At 45.4% G+C, this 12885-nt stretch overlaps 1 protein-coding gene across 2 annotated transcripts; it reads right to left on the bottom strand.

Annotated features, from left to right (window-relative positions):
* Window positions 1–291: 291 nt before the first annotated feature.
* Window positions 292–4146, bottom strand: LOC135058822 (bromodomain-containing protein 4-like). Of its 2 annotated transcripts, XM_063963863.1 has the most exons (4): window positions 3694–4146; window positions 2645–2719; window positions 2359–2571; window positions 292–1772 (listed from the first exon to the last, which is right to left on the bottom strand). In XM_063963863.1, exons 2-4 carry the CDS (start codon window positions 2676–2678, stop codon window positions 1066–1068), a joined length of 954 nt encoding a protein of 317 aa, XP_063819933.1. In that variant the 5' UTR covers window positions 2679–2719; window positions 3694–4146; the 3' UTR covers window positions 292–1065. The 2 variants fall into 2 exon arrangements, with proteins under 2 accessions (XP_063819933.1, XP_063819934.1); XM_063963864.1 differs by lacking the exon at window positions 3694–4146 and having other exon boundaries at window positions 2645–2770.
* Between the last annotated feature and the right edge of the window lie 8739 nt (window positions 4147–12885).

The following is a 12885-nucleotide window of genomic DNA, read 5'->3' on the forward strand; positions in this document are numbered from 1 at the left end:
GGTATGTTTTGCTTCTTTCATTTGTTGTGTAAGCCTAAATATATTTTGTACATTTTTCGTTTAAAAACCAATACTCAGAATGTGTCTGTCTCCTTGACACATACAAACATACCCTTGCTTTATGCAAAACAAATGCAGCATGTGTATTGTGTTTAATTAAATTGACTAAACATCAGATTATGAGTGACATGCATGAAGTCTGGATAAGTGTTAAAAAACTTTTAATTGTAATTTATTTAAAACACACATAATCCAGATAGTAATTGAATATGTTATTTACTTTAGGACTGTGTGTTATGTCCTAATGTAACACTTCTCCACATATAATATGTTATCCTTGAGGAATACATGTGTCCCTATGTGTGATGCTCCATCGGATTTAAGGGACACAAACTTAGTCTCATCCAAAAAAATTGATTTAGTTATGTTTGCTGGAGTAAACTTGCAGATTTGTAAGTCAATACACAGTTTTCAACATATATCCATTATTATACACATTATTTGTTTGAATCAAATATTTCCAATTACTTTCGTTCTGCATCATGTTTTAGAATCTGATTACTCCTTTTTACCACACACAAACATGGCACAACTATAATGTCAAACATTTTGGGAATTAATTATCTAAATTTGTTGACAACATATTAGGAAACTTTGCACACTCAATTGTGTTATTATTGTAATGTCGTCTAGAGAAGAAATGTAAAAGAGTTAAAATTCACATTGTAAGTTGTATTGGTCATGGATTAATCTGCATGGCTGCCAATTAGTCTGTCTGCAGGATATGAGAGTGATTGGAATCAAGAAATATTAATTAGATAATCAAGTGGTATTGTTTCTGCATGCTAAGATCAATGTGCAGCTCAAAGAACATTTTCCTCATCCAAAAAAAAATCAAAGATGTTAAAGAATAAATGTGATGCTAAAAATCCTGTTGTTGTTTGTAACAGTTATAATTAATGATGTAAAAATTTACTAGGTGCTAAGTGTTATATATATTCTGACAATCATACACTTACTAACTGTGTTTATTTTCTTCTCTACAGAAATCGGTCTCTATAATTTTTATGTTTTTTTGGGTGGCTGCTTGGACTGGCCTTTGCCTTTACCACTGTCGTGTTGGCATGCTCTGGTGGAGCGCCTTAGTGGTGAGTACACTGGCAATATAATTGGAGTAGTCGTACCAGAACTGCTGCTTGGTTGCTGTTGGTGCTGGGATCTGAGTGTTTCATTGAGGTTAGTGAGGGTGGCATTGAGTTCACGTGTTGCTGCATTTTGATTTTCTAAAATTCTGGTGATAGATTCATTGGTCATTTGATTGTTTTCTAAAATGTTGATATAGCTTTGCTGTTGTCTGTGCTGTTCTTCCATTATGCGTTGTAAGTTGCCCATGACATGTGTATTGTCTGCACGCATGATTTTCATGGTATTGGCAATTCTCATGGTTGGTTCATTTTGGCGACTGATATTTCTGCTGATTCTTCTGAGGTGAGAAGGTAGGCTTGAAAAAATTTGGGTCTGCCTACGCAGGCAATCTTGATTATTGGTCTGCTGTGTAGCCCAACTGTCCCAAAACACTTGATCAGGGCCTTGTGCTACTGGTGTTGTTGGGCTGTCTTGTGGTGGTGGTGGTGTGTTTTGCTGTGGTGGTGTACTCACAGGTGCTGGGTGGCTGATTCCTTCGATTACTGGCTGCATTTGTAAAATAATTGTCTCATCCATGTCACTGTGTTGCTGCTGTTGCGTAGGGATGCTGGTACCAGTACTAGAATCTGGAATTAGAATTATTTTGCCGTTAGAGAAATTAATACAAAGCAATAAACATGGAACACATGTATTTGAATGGTGCTTTCAGATATCCAGCATAGCAACATCATCACTCATAACTTAAATACATACATATGCCTGTTTGTGGCAAATGTGTCTGGTTACTTCATTGTGAAAGCAAGCACATGAGTTGTATGGTAGATCAGACATACTCCACCATAAAAACACATTTTAAACCATAATGTGGTGCCTTATAGTGTCTAAAACAAAAACATAGTAATGTTTTTGCATGTTGGTGCCAATGTTAGGACAAACACACATGTGAAATTGAGGAAAACAACTTTACTATTTGCCAAGCTTACACATGTGTTTATGTTGCAGCATCTTCCACACAATCTGCTACTGTATGGCTGAAGTGGACATACATATCTTTACTGGATGTGGACAAGGCCATTTTGCTTGGATTCCATTTGATGTTTTAGTGACTTCGGTAAGTATCGCAGATTTTGTTGGATTTTGAGATAATTAGTCTAATTAAATGGATTATTACGAGATGACTAATATTTTTTTTTTTTACAGTTTCTTACTCACAATCAAGATGAGGGGAGTGTGGTTGGCGTCTTGGAGGTGTGTCCAAAATTTGGAGTGGTGGGACCAAAGAAACTGTAGACAATCTTCGTGGCGGGGTAGCCTGCTGTGGTAGGGACTGGACGTCAGACCTTGCTTTCTTTTTTGGCACATGTATTATTTTTTGGTGTGGTACAGGAGTCCGCCTTCTGCTGCTCAAGACTTCTTTTGATGGACCTAGTATTTAAAGTGTAATTTTGTTATGGCCATTCCTTTACAAACATAACCTATACTACAATGGACACTTTACCTGCTTCCGCAGCGTCATCATCATCAGATGTCATGGGAGTGACTGTAGGATGACAAGTACTGCTTTTTTTCAACACTGTAAATCACGAAACAAATAAAATAACTCATTTATTCATGCTATTGTTGATACATCCACCCATTTTTTTTATAAACATTACATCTTACAAAAATGGTTCTTTATTTATGGGGGGGAAAAATTACGCACAAAAAAAAATTACAAACACACACATTGCTCAATAGCCATATGCACTATGGAAAGTGCAACACAGGAAATAATGTACAGGACACAGACATAGGACACAATTACAAATACATACACTAACAAGCAAAAACACACACATCTTCATTTTGTAATGTAATGTAATTAATGAAAGATGCAATATAGAAAATGCTCTGTGATGTGGCACTACAAACACACATTAGCACAATATGATCAAAAAAATAAAAACCAAAACCAGCATAATAGTAAGGTAACTAAGTCTACAGTGTTGTGTCAGGGTACAAATACAGCCTCAAACTGAACCAACAAATAGTGGGTTTAAAAAAATAAACGAAAATCAGCGCTTAGGGCTGATTTGGGCCAATGAACACTTTTAAGCCAATGTTTATATAATGATAATTAACACACCAATCTTAAAGCAGCTGCTAAAAAGGGAATACTCAACCCTTAAACAACACAAGACAAACAGACACCCAACAGCGCTAATAAAAGAGTGTGTAATTTAATAGAAACAATTAAAATGAAGTGTACAAATACCGGCCAGTTTTAAATGGACAAGCTGTATGTGCATATGGAGAGATGTGCAAACATGCCAAAAAAACTGTTAATAGCAATAACTGGTTAGTAATCATGCACAAATAGTTCGTTAGTCCTAATGAAGATGGACTTCATGCAGTTATAATCAGCTGTTTTAGTAACTTTTTCAGTGCACTGAGATTATCAGCTTCTTAGTCCAATTTTTGTAACAGAGCAATGTTAGTTGTAAATGGATAAAATCAAGGTTTGCAATCTGTAGTAATTGGAAATGCACAATGGTATTTAGATATCACCTAGTTCGTTAGCCCAAGCTCCCAAATGGGCAAAGGGACGATCTCCCGGCTCCTGGTGCCTTCAGCTCATTAGTGGTGCCATATCCGGAGTATCCACATTAGGGCTTGTAAAGGGTGAGCTCACCGTGTAAAGGTGCTGGTACCGGACACAGAAGGTGATGTCTTACGCGTTTCTCCACCTTTAGTCAAGTCAGCGGCTTCCTCAGAGACGTTATGATAAGCACCATTACCTAATGCTGTTACCATGTGTGATATATGGGCTCCTGATTACTGCTATCAGTGTTACATTTGAGTCACCTGTGTACACTAATACCCCTTTTCCACCTGTAGCACGGGTCACAGCCGGGAGCCTGACACGGCTGCAACCCGTGCTACAGCCCCCTTTCCCACAGCGCTCACCAACCCGGCATATTGCCGGGTTGGTGACGCTGCTAGTGACGCGGCAGGGGTGGCGCTGGGAGATCACATGATCTCCCAGCGCCGCCCTTCCATACACTGTGAACGGGAGCCGTGTCGCATCGACACGGCTTCCGTTCACACTACACAGCTTACCGGGTTGAACACGTGTTCAACCCGGCAAGATACCCGGGTAGGATTACCGGATCCCTTGATCCGGGAATTTGCAGGGGGGGCCGTTTCCACTAGGAAAAAACACGGGTAAATGCGTTCCCCCACGCATTACCCGTGTTTTCAAAGCTAGTGGAAAAGGGGTATAAATAAACCTGCATTACTGTTTAAGTTACTAAGTGTGTGGACCAGGCACGGATAGAGACGGGGGCGATGGGGGCGGTCGCCCCCCCTAGCAAACTCCGTCCGACAGGCAGACAAACTGTCTGTGAAGTCCTGCTCCCTCCTCCCTCCTCCCTTCCTCACTCAGCTGGCTGTCAGCTATTGTCAGTGGCGCCGAGCCGAGCTCCCAGACGCAGCATCTCACAGCAGGTGCCCTTCCTCCCCACTCACCCCTTTGGCCTGGACGGCAGTAAATCAACATATTTTGTTGATTGAGACTGCTTTCTTGTGGCATCTAAACAGTGCTGATAAGACGAGGTCAGGAAGTGGCTGTGTGCTGGGGGCGTGGCTACAGTTACATGACAGGCCTGTGGGCTAATAGAAACAGTATAGTGTTGGGAGGGTAGAACCTGTTCTGTGTACACTGTACACAGGAAGAGGAAGCATAATGGAACTGTGCGTTCCATTTCTTTCTGTCCTGTGTTCCACTTTACTTTGCTGCACAGAGTGAGAGCACACTGCATTCCTGCACCCAGAGACCAGCCAGAGGGACTATCCTGCCAGTCTGCCACAGGGACCATCCTGCCAGTCAGTCACAGGGACCATCCTGCCAGTCAGTCACAGGGACCATCCTGCCAGTCAGTCACAGGGACCAGCCTGTTGCAGAGGGGCCATACAACCGGTAAGAGATCTTATTGTTAAATTCCCTAGGCAGGGTATTACAGGTTTAGTCTCCCATATGTACAATACGATAAAGGGTGTCTGTAATACTGTAGGTGCCCTTATACAGTAGGTTTTAAAACATACCTTGTATTTCATAATGTTAAAAATGACATATCACGTCCTATATTAAAACTATAGAGACGAGCGTAAAAGTACAGAAAGTGTGTATAAAAATACTATACAAAAAAACCTGTGTCTGCTAATTTGTCCTCTATTTGGTTAGTTTCTCATAAATAACACCGTACACATTCTATGAAGTATCAACTTGGAATTGTCTTCACCATATAATTAACCACCTACAAGGTGGCCCCGCTGTAGTCTTACAAATAAGTATTAGTTACAACTGTCTTCAAGTTCCTGTATATTATTGGTCCTATAATATGCATCAAATAGTTTATATATCACTGGGAGAGATCCAGCGCTACTGCATATGTAGGTTGTTCATAAATAGGCCACTTCGGATACAGCAGATGTCACATCTCACAGCATACGTCTCATTAGGCTCATTCAAATGTACCCAAAATGGATGGGATAAGAAAATATGGGGGGGTCATTCCGACCTGATCGTAGCTGTGCTAAATTTAGCACAGCTACGATCATCCACACTGACATGCGGGGGGACGCCCAGCACAGGTTCTATCCCGCCCCGCATGTCAGTCCCAGCCCCGTCGTAGAAGTACAAAAGCATCGGCGATGTTTTTGTACTTCAGGAGTAGCTCCCGGCCAGCGCAGCTTTTGTGTGCTGGCCGGGAGCTACTCGTCGCTGCCCGGGTCGCAGCGGCTGTGTGTGACGTCACACAGCCGCTGCGGACCAGCCACACCTGCGTTGGACGGACCGCGCCTACAAAACGGTGACCAAACGCCGCCGTGCCGCCTCCTCCCGGCCAGCAAACACCTCTGCCTGTCAATCAGGAAGAGTCGATCGCTAGGCAATGACAGCCGTCGCCTGTCAGCCATGCGCCGGCGCACTGCGGCGCATGCGCACTTCTGACCTGATCGCTACGCTGCGATGAATGGCAGCATGCGATCAGGTCAAAATGACCCCCATAGTGAAGTACTGTTTAATAATTTTAAAATTTCACATGACAAAAACATAAACTCCACACAGATCACATGTATTTCCAGTCCCACCCCCCATAGCAAGACGACCCGCCAAATTACTTGGTTGGGAAAGGCAGCCTCTAAGGTCCAAAGCCGGATCCCACCTGGGAAGGACCCGTTTCCAATTCCCAGGTGGGATCCGGCATTGGAGATGTGTAAGGGGGGGTGGGTGTAGTATGTTTTGCCGGCGGTCGGGTTACCGGCGCCCAGCAACAGGCGCCGGGATCCCGACCGCCGGCATGCCGACAGCTGGGCGAGCGCAAATGAGCCCCTTGCTGGCTCGCTACGCTTGCCACGCTGCGGGCACGGTGGCGCGCGTCCAGGGGAGTTGCGAACCCCCAAGAGGGAGAATAGTTGTCGGTATGCCGGGTGTCGGGATTCCGGCGCCGGTATACTGAACAGCCGGCACACTGAATACCACCCGTAAGGGGTAATAATATGCCACTTGTTACCATTTGTATCAATAAATGTTGGTAGTATCCCAAAGATCTCTGATTGATACAATTATTCTAAGTAATTATAGTTATTATCACATTTATACTATTTATCATCTTAATATAAGGTGCTTATATAGAGTCAGTCAATCATCAAGGTTTATAATACTGTATTTCATAACAATGTCAACATATCATAAAACTTGATTGACTGACTCTATTTCAGCACCTCATATTAAGATGAGAAATAGATGAGAATAATTACTCCAGACATTTGTTTTAATTTAATATATTTTTTTGCTATACCCTAATATTAGGGGATTACAACCTTTTATACTTTAGGTATCACAACTGTACATGACGTGTCATAAATTATGATGAACATATCTTTGGAAGATGTAATATTGGGGAACTTTGATTTGATGTGTTGTAGAAGTGATTATTATACCAAACACCCACTAACAAATCCTAAACCTGCTTGGCTGGCAATATATCCCTACCAGCTATTAGGGTGTCATTTATAATCAAGGGATCTCTCCCACTGATATATAGACTGTTTGATACACATTATAGGACCAATATTATGTAGAAACTTGAAGACAGTGGTAACTACTACTTATTTGTGAGACAACAGCGGGGCCACCATGTACAGTAGGTGGTTAATTGGGAAGCAGTCACTTTCCCGGCATATAGGATCCCGGCGATCAGGATACAGACGCCGGAATCCCGACAGCCAAGGAAATGCCAGCAGACGGAATCCCGAATGGGGCCCCTAATTCCTACTCGGGGGGTTGTCCACACCACCCCCCAAGGGGGAATTTAATAGTGTGGCGAGCAAAGCTCACCACCAGGCCTGGAACGTGGTGAGTGCAGCGAGTCCGCAAGGGGACACGCTGCTGTCGTCACTGGGACTCTGGCGTCGGTTGTTTGTTGCTTTCATTGTTGTTATTTATAGCTATTTAGTGTTTTGCTTAAAATAAAGCAAATAAACTTAAAATATATTTATTTGTGTGATGGAGGAATTGGGACTGGATAGGGGAGGAGTCAAGACTGAAGAGGGGAGGAGTTGGGACTGGATAGGGGAGGGGTCAAAATTAAACAGTAAACCGCCCCCCCTAAAAGAAAAGTCTAGATCCGACCCTGGTGTGGACTGATGTCAGTGCACCAGATAGCTCATAACACTCTGCCAACATTATTTAATATATTCATCATGATTACAGTGTACATTTAATATAACAAATTTACTTTTGTAGTATTGCTGATTGTAAAGTTCAAGAGATAATTGACTTTAGACAGCAGAGTAGGTCTGAGCTGGTACCCTATCAATAACTTGGTTGTAGAAAGAGTTATACATTTGAAACTCTTGGGCACTGTTATCTCACGTGATCTGACTTGGGGTTTAATTCAGACCTGATCACTGCTGTGCATTTTCGCACAGCAGTGATCAGGTCTGAACTGCGCATGCATATGCACCGCAATGCGCAGACGCAACGGTCTGCAGCAATGGAGAGCACCGGGCAGCGATGGGAATGGTGCAAAAAATCCGATCGCATCGGCGATTGCAAGAAGATTGACAGGAAGAGGGCATTTGTGGGTGGCAACTGACTGTTTCTAGGGAGTGTCCGCAAAAACACAGGAGGGACCCAGCGTTTTGTGGGAGGATTCGTGACATCAGCTCCAGCCCCAATAATTGCAGTGGCTGAGTAAGTCCTGGGCTGTGCAGAGACTGCACAAACTGCTGCTTGTGCAGCTCTCCTGCACCTGCCATCGCACACCTGCACAGCGAATACCCCCTCCCCCTGTAGGCAGCGACTACCTGATCGCAGGGATGCAAAAAACGCACCCTTGCGATCAGGTCTGAATTACCCCCTTGGACCACTAATATTGTATTATTAGGAGGACGGCCCAACAGTGCCTATTTTTTCTTAGGAAATTGCGTGCTGCAAATTTATCCAAGGTAAATCTTATTAGGTTTATCCCTTTGTTATTGAAAGCGTGTAGACATACTGTATTACAGTTTGGTATGGTAACAGCATGAAGTGTGATTGTAACTTCTTGGAACGTGTTGTACGTACAGCTATGGGTATTACTGGCAGTGAGTTACCATCAGTTGAAGATATTTACATTAAATACTGCCGTCATAAAGAAAATAGCATTGTACACGATTGTTATCATCCTAACCATTGCATCTTCGCTGTCTTTCAAAGTATATGACGGTACAGGTGTATCAAAGCTAGAACATCTCGATTCAAGAATAACTTTTTTCCATCTGTTATTGTCAGTTTTAATTTGAATTGGTGATTTATAACCTATATGTGGATAACCTGGATTTAAATTTCATTGTGCTTTTTTTTTTTAATCACAATTAAAAAAAATCTATCTACTTATCCATCTTTCAACCAAGCATTATGCTCCTGGGTGGCTCTGGTCCCTGGCCGCACCCTGCACTAGTAGCACCCACACTTCTCATATGTGTCCCCATGCTCTCGTTGGAGCTCCGGTGACAGTCACCGGCTTTGAAAATTATTTTTTAATATAAAAAATAACCAAGTACTGGGGTGTGGCCTAGTAGCCATTAAGGACGGACGTGTTCTCTAGGTGCTCCTGCTAACAAGGAGTTTCGGGCCTGCCCGGCGGACGAGCCGTTGGATACCGTCGGCTCTCCTGATCCTTTCCGTGACCAGGCGGCACCCGGCCCATCCCCCGCTTCACTCACCGCTGAAGGAGCCGTCCTCTCTCTCTCACCTCGGCTCCCTGCAGCTGCCACAGCTCACTCCTCTCCCTGGCCCGGACAATCTCCCGCCATCTTGTGACTGGAGGCTCCATTCACCGAGATGGCTCCCAACGCTGTGCTTCGGGCCGTGCAGGCAGGGAGCGGCGGCCTCACCTCCTGGAGGATCCAGCGACCTAACCTTCCACCTGCCCTCTTTCGCCTGACGCAGAGTCCGGCGGAGCCCGTGGCGTGGATCGGGGGACCCGGCAGCGAGATGTAAGCCTCCATTGTAAGCTAGCGGTGGCTAGCTGATGCCTCCATTGCCCCCTAGTCACTGATCCCCGGCCGCAGTATTTGGCACTGCAGACACCGATAAGAAGCGCTGCAGAAGGTCTCCCGGGAGCTTGCAATTGAGTGCGGCCTGCACGACCCTCGCGCCCACACGGGTGGCCCTCACTAAAAAGGAGCTTAAGCAGGCCAATAACGCCTGAGGCTACCAGAGCACACTGCCCAACAAATCAGTGTGGCCTTGCACCTGCTGCCCGGCCCTGATCCTCATCCCCTGAGTCCTTACTCCTGTCCCCCCCGTATCTCCCCACCTCCGTAACCTCCGTTGATAGCACCGGGTGGAGCCTGCGGAATCGGGGAGCACTTGAGGAGTTCCCGCAGATTGCTGCCCACCCACCCCCTGGAAGATGTCGCCAGGACTCTAACTACCTGGAGGAACTCAGTTTGGCTGCTTAGGACCATCCGGCACTTGCCTACGACACTGGAACTCCATTACTGACACCGCTGCCTCCTGCGGACTCCCCTGCTGCAGTGTTTGTTAGTCTACGGCAGTCCTCCCTGACCCAGCCTGTACTGCCTGGGTGTGAGACCACGATCCCCAACTGTCGGTGACCATCTCCCTCACTTTTATTGCTGCCTCTATCTGTCTGCAGCCTGTACTTACCGATTGCACATAGCCCGCAAAGGCTCCCGTGGTTCACAGCTCTGCCTCAACTACTCGGCGGGGAGTGGTTCTTTGCACTAGAGAGCCCCGTGGCTACCCACAACACCTAAAAGCCTTCATGCCCCGCTGATCGCACCATAACTCAGCCCTCCAGTGGTTCTTTCTCTGGCTGTCTGGTTACTTCAATTTCGTCACCTTTTCCAGTGCTTTGTTTACCCTTCTCTACTTCAACCTGTCACAACTGAGGGCCTGAGCTGACGGGAGGCAGCCTCAGTTGTAGGGGCTGAGATGTAACGGAACCTGGGAGGTTGTATCAGACCCCTAGACATGTAAGTAACATGTAGAAGAAATGCCCGAAGGCGTGAACACGACAACCAGGGTAAAAGTCAATGATGTTTATTTATGACAAACTCCGTAACACAGCAGCAGTAAAAGAAAACATAAAAATCAGCAGAGGATAAATACAGTTCCTGGGTTCTACAGGGTGGCAAGGGCCACAGGGCTCTGGTAGTGTGAGATAGTTCTTATAATCTTCTAGTTGGAAAGTCCTTACCAGGCCCGACTGTAGCAATGGAGATAGCCCAGGATCGTACCAGCTGGTGTTCCAGGAAAAGCTGGGCTGCTGTGGATAAAACGGCTGCTGTGGGTACTGGCTGGAACCAGACTGATGTTGGCACGGAGTGGATACTGGCTGGAACCAGTTAAATGATAAATGTAGCTTGAGAGCGATGAAATATGAAGTGATGTTTGGAGCTTGAGAGCGGTGAAATAATAATGCCGGTGATAAGTGATAATCTGTAGAAAAGGGTACCGGCACTTTAAGAAGAGCTGATCTCTGCTGGAAGCTGATTGCTGTAAGCAGGTGGATCTGTAGCTGGAAGCAGATGAATCCAAATGGATAGGAGAGTCAGGCTACACCGCAGGTGGAATGCTGGTGCGGGTCTCTTTAGTGGAGGTTTGGAGATAGGAACTGGAACCTGGAAAACAACCACAGGAGAGAGACAAACTGGAACAAGGTTTGACAACCAAAGCACTGACGCCTTCCTTGCTCAGGCACAGAATACTTATACCTGCAGCAAGGAAGGGATTGGCTAGGCAATTATGCAGATTAACATTGCAAACAGTAGATTGGTGGAAATGAACAGATGACAGAATCCAAGATGGCTGCGCCCATGCAGACACTTGGAGGGAAGTTTGGTTTGTAATCCATGTGGGAATTAAAACAGTAATGGCGGCGCCGGCCACAGGAGACAGGAGACGCCAGACTGATAAGTGCACATTTAACCACGCGGGCACAGCGGAGGCCGCGGCTGACGTAATCACCACTCTGACATTCTGCATGTAGAAATTCAGGAACAGCGGCGGAGGCCGCGGGAGACGCCATTCCGGATGTTACAGGCGTTGCGGTGACCGCGTCTCAGAGTGACAGGAGAGGAGGCAGGAATGTGGACATCAGTATGACAGATGGGATCTGGTCCTGGAACGCTGAGCCAGCCTTAGAAGGCATCTGAAGGGTAAGTAATGGCGTCCAGATACCCGGATCGTGACACAACCTGTTTGCCGGGGTGCAACCATGTCTAAGTCCAACACGAGAAAACATGCAGGAACGGATATCTCCCAACATTTCACTAAAAATGATAAACCTTCCTTGCCTTCAGGCCCCCCTTCTCCTAGTCTATCCTCATCAGATAGGGATGATCCGTCCCCCTCACCCGCTCTATCGACCAAAGAGGATATCCCGGACTTGAAATTGCTTATAGTGGACTTTAAAGAATCACTGGAATCCAAATTGGACCGAGCGGTCACTTCAATCAGATCAGATATCTCATCTCTATCCTCTAATACCTCCAACTTGGAATCCAGACAGGACATTCTCCAAAAGGATCACATAGAAACGGTCAGGGATGTCGATCACCTTATATAGGATATATCAGAGCTGCGTGCCAAAAACGAGGACCTAAAAAAATAATCTCCGAATTAATCTCCGAATCCGCAATATCCCAGAGTCTATTCTCCCAGCGGCTCTCGAGACATATCTACAAAGGTTATTCTCCACTCTTGTACCAAGCATGGGTCCACAGGAGCTACCCTTGGAAAGGGCTCACAGGGCTCTCCGACCTAGACCTCGTGATGGCGATCCCATCAGGGACGTTATCATGCGCTTTCTCAGTTTCAAAGATAAAGAACTAGTTCTCCGTCCGACTCGGGGCAAGCCGCACATAATGTTTGAGGACTCCAAGATACAGTTCTTTCAAGATTTGGCTCCCTCAACAATACTTAAAAGGAGACAACTCAGAGACTTAACCTCCATGCTCCGCATACGCGGGATTTGATACCGCTGGGGATTACCCTTTAAACTGCTGGACGACTACAAAGGCAAAACTATCATCATCAAAGATCCAAGAGAAGGGGGGGACTTCCTGTCACACTTGGAGGACTCTGACCACCCTCCCAGGCCGATTTCCAATTCTCGCCTGCCTAAATACTTTCGCATCTGCGATTATGTGACCACTTTTCTCGTTATGCTGTTCTAGTTACTA

Source organism: Pseudophryne corroboree, chromosome 1, assembly GCF_028390025.1.
Source record: "Pseudophryne corroboree isolate aPseCor3 chromosome 1, aPseCor3.hap2, whole genome shotgun sequence".
In the NCBI taxonomy this organism is placed as follows: Eukaryota; Metazoa; Chordata; class Amphibia; order Anura; family Myobatrachidae; genus Pseudophryne; species Pseudophryne corroboree.